Below are 15,812 nucleotides of genomic sequence, written 5' to 3' on the forward strand. Positions count from 1 at the left end.
GTCAAAAATTTAGACATGGTTTTGGATACACTTGTGCCTCAGGATTCGATTAATAAGCGGCAGAAGGTGGCATTTGGTCTTACCAAGTAGTAGTAACTAATTTCTTGATGAGGTTCATGACTTCCAAAGGTTCATGAACTCCTCCTTCTATATGTTTTTCTTTCTTTCCTGTTGACCTTTATTCTCACGTCTAGGATAAGGTCTCTGCTATTTATTCTTTTTCCTTAAATTTAATCTTCACGTTAGCACATTTTAAATGATGTGACCTTTAAATGAAAAGTGACAATAATTGACTGAAACTTATTTAATGATAAATATATGTATTTTTTTATTTATTTTGAATTACTTTAATTCTCTTTTTTTAAAATAAAAAATATACTTAAAAAAAGAGGCATAAGAAGCGAAAACAATTAACAACATTGAACATTCAAATAGAATAACATATCATTTAATTCAATAATTAATGATAAGATTTGAATCTTCCCTTCACGTAAGAAAAAAAAGAAAAGAAAAGAAAATTGTCGTTGTCATTTACTTCAAACAAAAAAAAATGCCGACATTAAGCATCTTTTAGGTCGACATGGAAGCATTTTTATGTATATGGATTTTGTTAGGGAGTTAAAAACCAGGAATGGAAACAAGAGGAATAGAGAACAGTCTTTGTGCTTTATCGAACAGAATAGAAGATTGCAGGGGTGACCCCAGCCAAGATTTTGTAGAGGGACATCGTAGGTTTTTGTCAAAGATTAGCCCTATAATTACATAATTATCATAATTATAAGCATGGAAGTGAAGTAGCTAAAGTCATGAAAAGATAACCACTTTCCTTTTATGAAATTCAACCAATAGATCAGAAAAGAGAAGCATTGAGCATGCAGCTTTGCCAATAAGTCTTTAACATTTGGAGACAACAAAATTTTCAAGATTCTCTTTTGACACAGTTGCCACCATGTTTTTTAATTTTTACAATAAAGCCAAACTCTATCATATATTCATGATACTAATAATATATCTCTTTTTTTTTTAATTCTTCTTTTATTCATTTTGCATAATTTTGGAAATTTATATATGGTATGGTACAAGATTCATAATTTTGCCTGATACTAATAAATTTGGCTTTCATATTTTATCCACTTACTTAAGGTTTTGTTTAATTGTTATTTGTGTAACTTCACATTTGCATCTTGTTTTTTCAAAACTAATTATTTGTATAAAGTAAAATCAAATAATAAAAGAAATCTATTTATGGAAATGTAACATTAATATAACTATATCATATTAAAAATAAAATCATAGTACTACATAATTAATTTTATCGTTGAAAACTTTTTTATATAATTTTAAAAATGTGAACATATTTTTTCTTTTTATACAAAAGCAAAAAGTAAATAATAAAACTAATAATTAAACCAATAACTCAACTTAATTTTTGTGTGAGCAATTAATTAGAGTTTGTTCCGAGTTACTTAATTTTACTAGAAAACTAAATTTGTAAAGTTTCTTATTACCTATGGATTTAATCCATTCAAAGATTTCAAGTTTCTCCGCGTCTCAAATTTATTAATGTTAATAGAAATTCTCTTTTTTTTACAAATTCGTGTTTCTAAAAAATGTATAAACCTCAACGTTTATACTTTAAAATTGTATTTCAAAGGTCTTGAATTCAGATCTCAAAATGATAGAGATGAGATAAAGAAGAGTTTTTTTTTTTTTTTGTATAACTTGAAAAAAAAAAACTCTACAAATATGTGTCTCTTTGGACCTACAAAACTGTCTTATATTTTACAGAATTCCAAATATATGGATATATTTTATTTTTCAAAATTAATTTTCATGGTTAAAGAGCATGAAAAGCAGGCTATACCTCAGAGAAGAATATGAAACAAGTGGGATCAAGAATGATACCAGTCCATTTATTTGGACAGCCCTCGCCTTGCAAACAAATATAATAGATAAAGACATCTCCATATATTAAATCAATGTCGCCTTCCATCTTCTTCAATTCATGCTTCTCTCACTCTCTCTTCTGTATAGATAGTAGACAAAAGAGACAAGGCAATTCAATGGGGAAGGGACCGTGCCATGCGGGCTTGCTCCTCTACTCGACTATTAACAAGTGAAGCCCCTGGTGGACCCCCGACCCCATTTGGCCGCAACCAGAGGCTGCACCGTCCCAACCATCGAGAGCTGAGGCTGGTCCCTCCCTTCCTCCCCTCCCCAAAGTGGGCCACTGCCCATTGGGGTTGATAATGAATAATGAATGTGATAATCCCCGTTCTTATCTTTTAGCTAAAAGAACAAAAGAAGAATCGAATCGAACTAGTGAAGATTTTGATTAAATCCGATTGTTAGGCTCTTGGTTATTTTATTGTGAATTCAGCCAAAACAGCCGGAGACACGTCCCCGAAGTGTTTTCTGTCGTGTTTCCGATGTTTCCGGGAAGGACTGGTTGTTTTCAACTTCACATTTACATAACTAGCTAGCTAGGGTAAAAGAACTTGATTAAATTGTACACTAGCTAACAAAATTTCTGCACTGCTAGGATCGTCTATTTATCACTGGGTCTTTCCATGGTGTTCTTTGCTTAGCTCTAAACAGATGTAGATACTTGAAAAATATAAAATGATTGAAATTAAAAAGGAAAGCAAAAGTAGAATTGATTTCACCAAGTCGATATAACAAGTTATCTTCAGAGTGCTATCAAAGATTATTACAATTGATTGTACCACTTAAGTAAAATTTTTCTTCTATCATTTTTTTAAGTTCAATGGAGTAAGGGTATATATTTGACCTACTAATTTTAGATAACTTTTGTATATTGTCTGTTCACCACAATATGACACCTTATTATTAAATAAAGATACAATTGTATAATAACTTAAAATTAATTATTAAAAAAAATTTAATGTTTAATCAAATAAAAAATAATTTTTTTCATAGATAATAAAATTTTTAACAAACAAGAAATGTCTATCCAGAACAAAATAAAAAGCAATAAAAATCTCAAGAAAGATGTTCTGATTGAATTCATCTTTGTTTTTTATCCCCTTACCTTCAATCTTGATCCCCAAATTAGTTATCTGTTTTGAATTATCATATTTGATTCCTGGATATCATAGCCAATGATTCACATAGTTGAGGCAGGAAATTATTCTATAAGTCATGTACAAAGAGAAAAAAAATTTTGAGAGAAGCGTGGAAGAGAAGAACAAAGAGGGATTTGGGAGAAGTCTTTGGACAAAAAAAAAAGAAGAACAAGAGAGGGGTTTAAGAGAAGCCTGTAAAACAAATTTACTTTTTTATTTGATTGGAAAGAAGCATGGAAGAGAAGAGAGGGTGTTTGTGAGAAGCCAGGAAAAAAAAGAGGGTTTTGAGAGAAGCTTGTGAAAAAGATTATCTTTTTTATCTGATTTGAGAGAAGGGTACCAAGAGAAGAACAAAGAGGGGCTTGAGAAAAGCATGTGAAAAAGAAGAACTAGAGACAGTTTGAGAGAAGCCTATGAAAAGATTTTATTCTTTATTTAATTAAGAATTAAAATTTTTTAAATATTTATTTTCCAATCCATATGGAAATTTTATCATTGGTTAATAATGAGAGTTTATATTTGATACACTAATCATGTATACATTGCTAGCTCACCACATGTTGTTATCTCATCAATAAGGTAAAATTAAAAATCTTTCCCTCTCTTAATATTAAAGTTTAAGCTTTTAAGAAAAAATATTTAAGCTTAAGTCTCTAAAAATTTTTAATTTTACCTCATTAATGAAATGACAGCATTTGGTGAGCTTATAATGTATTATATACTGTCAACGTATCAAATATAAATCTTAAGGCAGCATTTGGTACCTTACAATACAATTTGATTAAGTAATATAATTGTAGAAAAAATAACATTACAGTATTTGGTATATAAGTAAAATAATAATTAAAATGTAAAAAAGATAATATTACAGTATTTGGTTTACAAGCACCTTAATAGGAATGTAAAGTCAATTTTCATAATTACTTCTATTTATTAAAATGAAAGTTTGATATACTTATATTTTTTATTGTTAATTTTTATATAATATCATCTTTTAAATATATTTTAATGTCATATATTTTATTTTTATTTCTTTTTATAGTCTTATATATTTTATTTTTATTTTTAATATAATTTTTTATATTATATATTTTATTTTAATTTTTTCCTTTAAAGGATAATATAAATTTTATAAACAGCCACCATCCGCCATCCAATAAAAAATGACTGTTAAGAGTAACAAAAAGACAACCTTCAAAATCTATATAAAAAAACAAATTCTAAAATTATAAAATATATTTAACAAAGTAACAAAATTAAAAGGTAAAATGTATTTAATAATATTACAAAGTGCAATGTAATATGATTATATTGGTTTTAGACTATAATCACATTACATGCATTAATTTTATACCACAATCACATTACATTCATTAGTTGTTATATGATTGCATTATAATTTTATATTGCAGTAGTTTGTTACAAAACTAACACTACAATATAATTAAATTAAGCACATTGTAAGGCATATGCTCTCACTTTTCTCATATTAAACGTTATCTAATAATGAAGTGACATATTGTGGTAAATTAGTAGTGTGTAGAGGCTATACACTGTCAGTGTATTAAGGTTATACACTCTCAATGTTTTAAATATAAACGCAAAATAAAATATATTATCAGGATGAAAAAACAAAGAGAAAGAAGAAGAGCCAAACTCTCTTTTCCAAATTTCCAACTTTGGTAATGCAACTTCTCGGGGTGAGAGAAAATGCAACAAAAGTATAGTTGAAGGAACGGGAGAAAATGGGGAAGAAATGACGAAAGGAAATGAAGGAAGAAAGGGAGAAAACGGAAAGGAAGATGAGGAAATCAAGAAGAAAGGACGATGGAGAGAAGAAAATTAAGAAGAGAAAAACAAGATGGGAAAGAGGAAATCGAGGGAGGAGGGGAGAGATCGACAATGACAAAACAGAAATGCAGAGTTTTCGTTGTTAAGAGGAGAAGGTGGAGTCAAAGGGGGATGTTGGTGTGCAATGAAAATCAAGGGAGGAAGGAGGGGAGCGTCGAAGAATTTTAGTGGTGCTAATTGAGAAGGAAAAATTCCTCGAAATTAAAAATTTTAACCCTAAACCATTCTTGACAAAATTTTATTGGAAAAAATTTTACAAATATAAAATTAGTGATAAATCCAATTCTTTTAATATATTATACATGAAAGAAATATTTCAAATCGATAATACTACGTAAAGAGCATTTCCAATAGAATTTTTTGTTAAAAAATTTCTCGTCAAATTGATTGATTTGGTATGAACGCCAAATTAATCGATTGGGCATCAAATCTTTACTGAAGTCGAATTTTTGACAAAATTAAATTCATCAAAAATATATCTAAAATATAAAAAATAACTTTGATAAAAAAAATTGATTAAAAATTCATAGATAAAGATACACTTCTAACGAAATCAATTCTATAAAAAATTTGTAGATAAAATTATAAATTCGACGAAATCAATTCCATCAAAAAATACTTATTTTATTTTAAGTGAATAATTTTATTAATTTTATGTAACAAAAGAAGTACAATAATATGTTTTTTCTCCACCCTATCCTTTATCACTTTACCTTGACTAAATTGACATTGATAAGCCATCTTAATTCTTAATTACATAATAATCTTGATCCACATAAGCTCGTGATAAAGAAATTCATTGTAATATTTGCTTTGGAGCATTACGCCTTACCGACTCCTATAGAGATGGAATATCACGTTCCATCAACTGAAAAGATGAAATAAGTCTCCCTTCTTTTTTTCACAATTTCTTTCTGTTTTGTTTTGTTTGAGATCAAGCTTTTGATGCCGTGCCCATGCGCCCTTGTTTTCATTGTTTTGATTGGGGTTGAAATCCGGAGAATGAATCTTGCTTTTTGTCAGTTCTATCTATAAAAGTTGATGATTTTTTTGAACAGTGTAGGCAATTATATCAGTCGGTCAATACTTCAACACAATCGTAATTATTTTCTCAATTAATGATGGAAAATCTACTTATATCAAACTCTAAACAATAATTGAGACACTATTTATAACCAGATCATCGTCTTTGCTTAATAGCACAAGAATAAGTTGAAATCACAAAATATCTCGAAGTCAAATTTCTCAATTCTTTGTATAAAAACACTGTTTGATATTCTATTCCTTTAGTCAAATCATTTTAATTTCATGCGTCCGCACACACAGCTTGTATTTTAACGCAAAGGCATCATCTCTATTTATCCACTAAAATGCAAGATATAAAGTAAAGAAAAATTATACTACTATTTAAATTAGTATAAACTATAAACAATGTTAATATTGTTACTTTAAATACAAATTAATTAAACATTAATCCGGAATAAATTCGTCGCTTGACTTTGGTGTTAGAGCAATCATGAGAAAATTCGAATTCCAAAAGAAACCATTGTTAATTTGTTCTATATTTATTGTTCGATATTATATCCGAATATATTATATAACAATATATACTAAAAAATGAATTTCAAAGGTTATTTTATATTTAATAAACACAATACTAACTAATAAAAGGACTCCACTTTAACATATTAACTTTTATCAATGCGTCATTATTTAATACCTTGTCTCAAGTGCACTATGTTTTAATGCAAAGCATCTTCCTATGATATTGATTTAAATTTGACCTATCTTGCTCATATAATGGATGTACTATCAAAATATGAAAAGAAACTATGTTCGAGGAAATTTCTCTTATGAGCTAAATTAATGCTTCAATTTTCATAACAAGCTCTGATGTCTTCTACATATGATTTGTCACCAGCAATAGGATACATGGTCAATATCAGGGCTACATTCAGGTACTCATGGTTTAACAAGAGATGGCAAATAATGTGCCTGCATTCACATATATGTGGTGTAGGAATACTTTCAATTTCTTTTATANTCATATTAATATATATATATAATATTTCCAAGGGGATCCAATTATTAAAAGTCAATTTCCATAATCTATGGTAATTAAGATTTCTTAGTCGGCCAAAGGACAAGCTTACAAATTTTGAAGTGGCCACGCATTGTTGTCTGTTGGCCAACATTATAGACACGCCATTAATTAAGATTAAACAGAAACCAAAATCTTATGTATATAAATAAATATGCATTCCCATTGACATGTAGCTTTTATTAGTTTCTTTTTGTGGTCATTCATGAAATGGGAACGCGACAATACAAAAACCATTAAACCACGATGAAAAGATTTTTAGCATGGCCATATGACCTATGAAGGTCTCCACACAGACATAAGTAAAAGAAAAGCTGATGGGTTACTTCTTTACTGGCAGTCATGTCCCCTTCATGATTTTGATGGGTCATGCATGTACCGCATCATGATGATAACACCAAAACAACGACAAAAAAGTGAATGAAGGAAGTCTCTCCAGGTTTTCTCACGTGGCTCCTGCGTAAAAACAGATGGAGAGAAAATTAGCTTATACCTTGCTTGAGTCGCTTCATCAATTTGGGGACAATACTAATTAAAATCATTTTTTCTCTTTTTGGTTGTTTCTTTTCTTCTATACCTAACCTAAAACATTTATTTCGTGAATGTTTGACAGGTGTCAAGCTGGTAGCCTGGCGTGCTTGTTGCTTTACCATGCAAGGTTCCTTTTTTATATGCAAAGTTTTCCTGTTATTTTTTTCCCCCTGGCTTTGTCTTCTTGATCTTCGCGACTTTATGTAAACCTGCAGTGATCGATCTCTGTTGTTTGGATGAAGACTTGTCATAGAAAGGACCGAAGATTCAAGACAAATGCTTTTGCTTGCAAGTTCGGGAGACATTCCAAAGTGTTCCATAGCAAGGAGACACTAACGGTAGTGAAAGGAGCAAACTAACTATGTTGGAATTTACATTCCAATTATCAAAGGAGTTGGAGAAATCTAAACAATCTATTTTTGTTTGACCTCAATTAGAATTAAATAGATGAAATGAGTCAAAATCCTAATTACTTAGTATAGTCTTTCGGTGATATATTAAAACTTGAAATTATAAATTGATGAAAATTTTTCTTCAAATGAGAAGCTTTAAGGAAACATTGCCTCCGTTACTATAATTCAAGTAAAAAAAATGGCACTGAGTATGTAAATAAACTTCTTGGGACTCATCAAAAGCTTAATATGTCCTATTGGTATTAATAAGAAATCACATCAGTTGAATAATGATGTTTCATTAAAGGGAGATAAGGAATATAAACTAAAGGAAGAGGAGCATCTAAACATTTGTCTCATTAATTGGTACATGATTTCTATACCTAAAATGTGTGGTTTAAATCTCTTTTCGTTCAATTATAAAAGAAGAACATTCTCATGGTAATATATAGTAATACACAATAAATGTTGCTCATATATAGTTAATTTATTATATGTTGTGAGAAGATACTACGAATTAAGCACAAAAATTATGTCCAAGTTTTTTTTGTGACTTTAGCTATATATACGAATCTAATAATACAATACTTTTCTATGATTCAAAGCATAAGATAAGTGTTGAAGAATTAAAGACAACCAAGGATGCGACAAGGGGAGAAAGGTTCTTTGGGTCCATCCATTGGAAGCATCTTCATAAATTATAAATTATAAATTATAAATCATAATTTTATTCTCTTAATTTAAATCTGAAATTCATAAATTTTATGGCCAAATCACAAGAAATAGAGAGAGTAACGGTGGAATCACTAGCTTAAATTTTTTTTTCCAAATGCTTCAATTTGTTTTTGTGGAATCACTAGTTACTTACCTTTTTGCTTCATCAAAATTACTATTAAACAAAAAGAATAGCTGAAAACAAAATTATAATTATTTAAAAGTAAACAAATTGGTAAAAAAATGCAATATTAATTTAAAAGAGAAAAGTTATTCCCTTTGCTGTCAATAAAAGTTAAACATTTCATTGCTAATTCTTCTAAAGTATTGCTTAGTTTTTCTTAAAAATGTAATTTTTTTTTTATTTCTGGAAACAAAAAATTAAAAAAGTAATAAAAGTAACAATTATAGAAGGTGTTATTTTGTCCAAAACTTTCAAAATTTTACTCTCATTGCAATATATATTTTCAATAATCAACACAATAAAAGCAATGTTTTACAGAAAAAATTAATTCTAAAATAATTGAATTCATTTTAAAATTGTACTAAAATAATATTATATCGGTCTCACTTAAATATTTATATTATATAGTATTCATCTCCTTGAGTTAAATCTTGGCTCCTCCCTGATCATGATATCAAAAACTACCATCACTTCATTTCAAGATATAAAGGTAAAAGAGACAAATTGGGGTAGCTAGAGATATGCTTTTCTTCATTATACATATGTAAATATTTACTTAGATAAAAAGGTGTCAATATCTTCTTTTATTAAGATCAATTTTGAAAAAAAAAAAAAGAGAGATTTGCACTTAAGTATTTAATTTAATGGTAAAATATATATATCTCTTACTCAAAAAATTAAATTCCAATAATTCTTCTTTTAAAAGTCGTATTTAATTAAAAAAAAGAAAACTGAAATTAACATTTTAACCTAAAAATAGGTGTACATATCATCAGATTAAACAGCAAAGTGTTACTCAAGTGTCAATATTATTGATTACTTCCATGTTTAGAATCAGATTCATAGTTTTATGCACTTACTCTTATATATATCTATTCTATATATGTAGGTCATTGGACAAGGCATATACATAAAATCGTAACATCACAGGGAACCTGTTTTATTCTATGATTGACCAGCCCAATATTTTTATCAATTGGCGAGAGGATAGCTTCTACGTCGAATCTAACTTTTCATTCAGGCAATGCATTAATAGTACGATGGCTGGAATCTGGAAGAAATTAATTAATTAAAGCAATGTAACCTAATTAATGGCGACAATTCCGGTACTGTTTTTATACACCGGAAAATGATATTGCCGGGGGTTTTAATTACGACTAATCAACAAAGGGACCCAAAAATTAACTTAAAAGAAAATTTGAAGAACATGAGGGACCCTGGAAACCAATTTGATCAGTAGGTGAGCTTACAAATGTGTGGAGGATGGAATCTGTATGCTAATATAAGAACCCCTTATCCAGATGACAACACTTTCCTCTTCTGGAGACAGTTAACAGCTTTGATTTGAGAAACATCTGATTTTACTTAAAAAAACAGTGACAGCAGCCAGGATATGATGATCAGTTGTCATCTGAAAAAATAAATAAGTTTTTTTGTTTCTTTAAAGAGCCAATTGGCAAATATGTGACGGTCCGTCCAGCTTTGGAAAGAAATTAAATTTTAGTGGGCTACCCATCTTGCATTTATTGGTTACCAATCATTTTAAGAATTGAATCATCGTTATCAGCTTGATGTTGTATATGAAAGAAGAAATATATATATATATATATTTTCTCATGTCTTGCTTTCTTTTTTAAACGTTATCTTCGTTGCAATGAAAGAGTAGAAAGGTGTTTCAGAGGGATAAACATAAAAGGAAATGAAATTCAAAGTGTAAAAAGATCAGACGAAGCAAGCTGCGTCTAGAGCTGAGAATTTTCTTTCACTTTTTCCAGATGGGACTTGAAATGCTGAATAACGATCCAACTTTGTTCTTTGTTTCCTTGCAGCATTTAGAAAAGTTGAGCCACTCCTGCAAGAATTAAGGCATGTGGGTCAGTGTTAAAAACAGGTGGAACACTCGAACCACATGGATTGTCCGCATCTACAACAGTGGAACCTAACACTCAACCAAAAAAAAAGACAGAGAACTGTTTAGTTACTGGGGTCATACAGAGGATGGTGATAATTGGGAACTACATGGTTGTTCCAGTAAGTTTGATTTTCAATCAAATTTCTCGTCCAATCAGGTTGTTCTATAGCTCACTTTTTAATACTATCATATATGGGGCCTGGAAAATAATTGCCAGACTCACCCTTGGTGTAAGGGGCCCCTAAATCTCCATCTTATTAGGGATTAATTAACTTGAATGCTTTAATCAAATCACTTTTTTTAGTCATTGTGATGCTCATTCTGGGGGGGACCTATGGTTTTGTGTTTTGTACTTAATTTCCTGCTTAATCAAATCATAATGCAATCATTAGAAATACAATCCAGTTACCTTGGTAGGTTTTTCACATAACAGAAGAATTAAAAATGTTTAAAGTTAGCCAAATGGCAAGTTCCAAAGTCTTGTCACCAAAAATAAAGAATTCTATTACATTTGCTTTCAATAGTTTGAGGGAACTTTACGGAAAGCCTAAAATCTTTATCCTAAAATCTTTAATCAAATCACTAAAATTAAGACAGTTATAACTTGACTTTCTTTTCATGGAGTTTTGCAAGGACAACCAAGTCAATGGTTTTTGCTGTTACTCCTTAATCCAGAGTTTTGATTGTTGTCATTATTTTTATAATTTTTTGGGTATATTTATTCTGGTAACAATCTCAAATCAGGATCACCACTTTTTTTCTAATTCCATGACCATTATAGTTTGACTGCCTAGCTTTCATTCTTTCCTCACCCTTTGAAAATAAAATTCCCATGTTCTTCTAAATTCTCCCCACAATATTCTCCTTCTCAACTAAAAACCAAATATTCCAATACAAACGAATTGCATGCCTGAAAATCTGCCACTCCATCCCGTGGAATAAAATCAGTAAACAAAAATCACTAAAAAATAGATGTGATTAAGCCAAATTATCTCCCCCAAATATAGAATTTTTTTTTTTGTGTGTGTGTGTAGGTCATCATTCTTCTATGGCCATCATCAGTCAATGAAAAAAAAAATTCTGGTGCTTTGGACAGTAAAAACATGTTATCTTCAGAATACTGTTGATCCATATCCAGAGATGCTGTGGCTATATATTTGGACATTGTAAATGAAAAAAGGCTAACATTGTTTCTGAATTTGTTGGAATTAAAGGATTTATTAATTTTGAATATTTGTGTAGGAAATGTGATGAGTGTTTTGGAAGAAAGAGCAATTATTAATTGGCACTGTTAGGAAGAGGAAAAGCAAACAAGTGGCTAATACTTGGATCAGATTTGCACGGGAAAAAGCAAGCCTCTGCGACTGCATTTAGATGCTCTGTGTACAACCGTTACGAAAGGGTGGGTAGGGGGGGAAATCATCTCATTAATAAAACACAGCCCCCATAAATGCTGAAACACAAGAAGATTCCTCATTGAGTTGCAGAACCGGTCACATCCACCTCTGGACCACAACCTACCTAGCTATATCTTACTTTAATGTCCACTGTCCAGTTTAATTCTCAAGGGTGGGCTGATATTTGTTTTGACGTTTTCTTCTCGGGGTTAATCACCTTCTTAATTGTACTATTTAATTATTCATTTTGATTAGTCATATTCTCTATAGTTGAAATAAAATAAAGAAATATAACCATCCCTCAAAGTTTCAATTGTGAATTTATTAATCATAGATAAAATCAAAGGTACCGGAGGAAATAAGACGGCGGTAAAAATAACTGTAATAACAGAATAACTGTAACAACAGGAAAGAAACTTTATAAGGTCGACCTTTATACTACTACATAATTAAAAAAAATAAAAGGGTTCTTTTTTTCTAAGCTAAAACAGTAAACAGGCGTAGGGTCTACGAATTTGTGCATGGGTGACTTAGGGGAGTCAAAATCGACAGGAACAGGGGATCTACAAAAAGATCTGGTCTTATTTGGTCGGTTATATCTGTCCTTTGTGTTCTTCCTCCATTGATGTTGCTGCCCTTTATTCATGTTCAGATGCTGCTTAATTTACTCGGTTGGACTTGGAACTAGAGCTTTAGGGAGAAGCCCCCTCCACTTGAGCTGATACTAGCTAGAAAAAGAGAAGCCTTGTTTTGATTCTCCTTTTCCTGGTGGTTTCCTTTTCTCTAGTTTTGGTTGGTTTTGGTATCTCCCTTTGCAAGCTAGCTGGATAAGATAAATCCACAAAAAAAGAGCAAAAATCAGGAAAAAGAGTACATAAAAGAAAATTATATGTGAATGCAGTAAATTTCTTGTTGATAAATTAACATGTAAGTTTTTTTTTTATATAAATATTTTATTGCATGAAAGACAGGACATGAGGGCTTACTACCAGATGTTTGTAGGGCAGCTCTCCGTATTAAAATTAATGGAAACAACACAAGTTGTCGTTGAGCCCAGATGAATTCAGAAATTTTTGTCTTTGGTCCTCCACATCCCACAATAGACTACCATTATCCTGAAAAAGATGTGTTGTCAAATAGTTGGAATATATATTTTTTTATTATTAAATATAGTATTTTCTTTTGTAATCTACTTACTACTATACTACTACTTATGGCACACAAAAATGTTAAAACAAATAAAGTATATGTATATATATGTATATACCTGAGAGAAGACATTGGGCCTCTGCCCCTGCTGAAGTAAAAGTGCAGCTGAAGCATCCAGAAGAGGATAGTTATTAGCTGGGACAAAGGTGGTGGTGGTTGTATCAGCAAAAGCTGTAGGCTGAGTGGGGTTGCATTGTTGCAGAGATGGCAGTGGTGATGCTATACTACCGTTCACTCTCTAAAATAATTATGTCAGAGACAAAGATTTCATTGGCTTTTGTAATGAATCACGGCTATAAGAAGAACATATAAACAACTTAAAAAAAATTTCCTTTTTATCCCATGTTTTCTTACCTCTGGTCTGACCATCAATGCTTCCAGGTCCACTCCAAAGTCATAGAACATGGGATTCACAGAAGCAAGCTTCATTGAGAGAAACTGAAGACATGACAACGGAAAAAATATATTATTGCTTTGGTCTTACATTAGAGGAATGAGTTAACTAGTTGGATTACAAATGTAAACACTTGTTTATTGTACCTCTACTTGATTTTGTAGGGACTGAACATAATTGATAATTTCATCCAACATAAGGGCCTTTCCAGTTACCTATTATCATGCATAACCACATGAAAGCTGTCAGAAATGTACTGTGTCGATCTATTACCCAAATGAACTGAAGCAATTGCATTATTTTCCTGTGAAAGACAAAGTCAAGACAAATGTACTGCACCGCACCTTGTCACACCCTGGAACAAGACGCTGCAATATCTTCATCCTCTCACTGATTTTCTCTCTTCTTACCTGCAATCCATTTGGAGATATAACCAACAAGATATAAATAATAGGTCGGCATGATAAAGTTGTAATCCACAGTTCCTTATGATTAAAAATAATGGCTATTAGGTGGGGGTATAATAGTAAACCAAAGTTTCGTACTTTATTTCAGTCCAAGGGTTTTTAACGTCAAATGATGATGGTAGCCGAACACGGGACTAGCTTGGTCCCATCGTTCACACACCCTCCCTAGGCGATGGGATTGACCCAGCAGGGGCTGAGGGCTGAGCCCAGCTCCTGCAAAAGCCTGGGATTCTAACTCTCTAACCCCTAAACATTGACTAACTAGAAAAAGAAAAAACAGTGGTGCGGTACCCTTTCTGCTAGACTGTGGCTGTCTGTTGCTTGACCCCTCCTGGCTCTTACATGAATGTAGCCTGTTGGAGGCTCTTCAGTGGCTTTCTTTTGATCCTTCTTATCAGCTTTTGACTCTTTCTTTTCATTTTTCAGGACATCATTGCGCTTCCTTTGCTTCTTGCTTTTCCCTTCCTTTGCATCCTAATGGAAATAAAACACGAAAATTTGGACACACAGCCGGATAAATTGAAAATCAATTTAAAAAACCAATCATCGAAAAGCCGAAGAATCTTGTCTAAATTAAAACCAGCATGCACATGTAATTTGTAAGTTGTTGAATATACATGGGTTTCAAGCAGTATACCTTAGATTGAGCGGAATTCAAGGTAGTCCTACTTCTGGTCTTCCTTTTCCTGTCTGTGAGAGTCACATTCTGAGTGACTTGCTCGCCGCTTTCAAGCTTATCCACCACAGTTGAGTCGTCAGTGCTCTGTTTTTTGGTCACAGAAGGCTCATTATCGCTATGAGCAAGCTTCGAGCTGTGATCAAGACAGCTGCTTTCATGGAACTTAGGGTCAAGAGGGGACTCCTGGATAGGCTCGGGTGGGTAAAATTGAGAGAAACAATTGGAGTTGATGTTTCCTTCCTCCATAAAGCCAGAAACTTTGGTGGGGGTGTTGGGCAAGAAAATGGAGTCAAGAAGAAAAGGGTGAGGTTGGAATGAAAAGGCTGCCATATGGGGAAGCGGTTTTTGCAATTCAAACAGAGGAAAATGCAAGGTTTCAAGAAAGTGATGGGAGAGACAGAGGCTGAGAGAGCTGATGATACTTGAAGGCAGCCAGAAGTAGCAGTCAAGAAAAGTGGGTCTATGACGATCAAAAATGCCAAGGTTTATATAAACATCAGGAGAGAGAAGAGAAGAGAAGAGAGAGAGAGAGAGAGAGAGACGACAGACTCATTAAAATTCAAGTAAAAAACTTTCCTACCTCATTCCCATGCAATGTCTGTATATTTGACTGGTCTTATCTCCGTCACCACCCCTCTCTTAGATAAATAGTTCAAAAAAACATGAAAACTGAACAACAAAACAACAGCCCAAAAAGGTAAATGTGAATTTTTTAGATACAGTGCATGTAATTAAGAAAGTGAGATACTAGCTAGAGTTAATAAAGATATAATTTAAAATTATGTTTGACACCACAATCACAATCTTCTAACCCCTCCAGGTTTCTAGTTCAGAGTAGTAAGAAAGATTTTGTTTTTATTTTTCCCTCTTTTGTAGTAGTAATTTATTTTAGGTT

At 31.7% G+C, this 15,812-nt stretch overlaps 1 protein-coding gene across 2 annotated transcripts; it reads right to left on the reverse strand.

Moving 5' to 3' along the window:
- LOC18605182 (transcription factor bHLH137) lies at window positions 12,472–15,514 on the reverse strand. Of its 2 annotated transcripts, none has more exons than XM_007038040.2 (8): window positions 14,876–15,514; window positions 14,530–14,712; window positions 14,116–14,181; window positions 13,918–13,986; window positions 13,732–13,815; window positions 13,436–13,615; window positions 13,155–13,283; window positions 12,472–12,991 (listed from the first exon to the last, which is right to left on the reverse strand). In XM_007038040.2, exons 1-7 carry the CDS (start codon window positions 15,245–15,247, stop codon window positions 13,191–13,193), a joined length of 1,047 nt encoding a protein of 348 aa, XP_007038102.2. In that variant the 5' UTR covers window positions 15,248–15,514; the 3' UTR covers window positions 12,472–12,991; window positions 13,155–13,190. The 2 variants fall into 2 exon arrangements, with proteins under 2 accessions (XP_007038102.2, XP_007038100.1); XM_007038038.2 differs by having other exon boundaries at window positions 13,158–13,283; window positions 14,876–15,513.

The sequence above is a fragment of the Theobroma cacao genome, chromosome 3 (assembly GCF_000208745.1).
Source record: "Theobroma cacao cultivar B97-61/B2 chromosome 3, Criollo_cocoa_genome_V2, whole genome shotgun sequence".
In the NCBI taxonomy this organism is placed as follows: domain Eukaryota; kingdom Viridiplantae; phylum Streptophyta; class Magnoliopsida; order Malvales; family Malvaceae; genus Theobroma; species Theobroma cacao.

Bases quoted from the DNA above. Each gene is read 5' to 3' on its own strand.
- LOC18605182 (XM_007038040.2), bottom strand. From the start codon at position 15,247: ATGGCAGCCTTTTCATTCCAACCTCACCCTTTTCTTCTTGACTCCATT. The intron at 14,713-14,875 runs GTATACTGCTTG...TATTTCCATTAG, and splicing joins TGAATTCCGCTCAATCTAAG to GATGCAAAGGAAGGGAAAAG. The intron at 13,987-14,115 runs GTGCGGTGCAGT...GCATGATAATAG, and splicing joins TTGTTCCAGGGTGTGACAAG to GTAACTGGAAAGGCCCTTAT.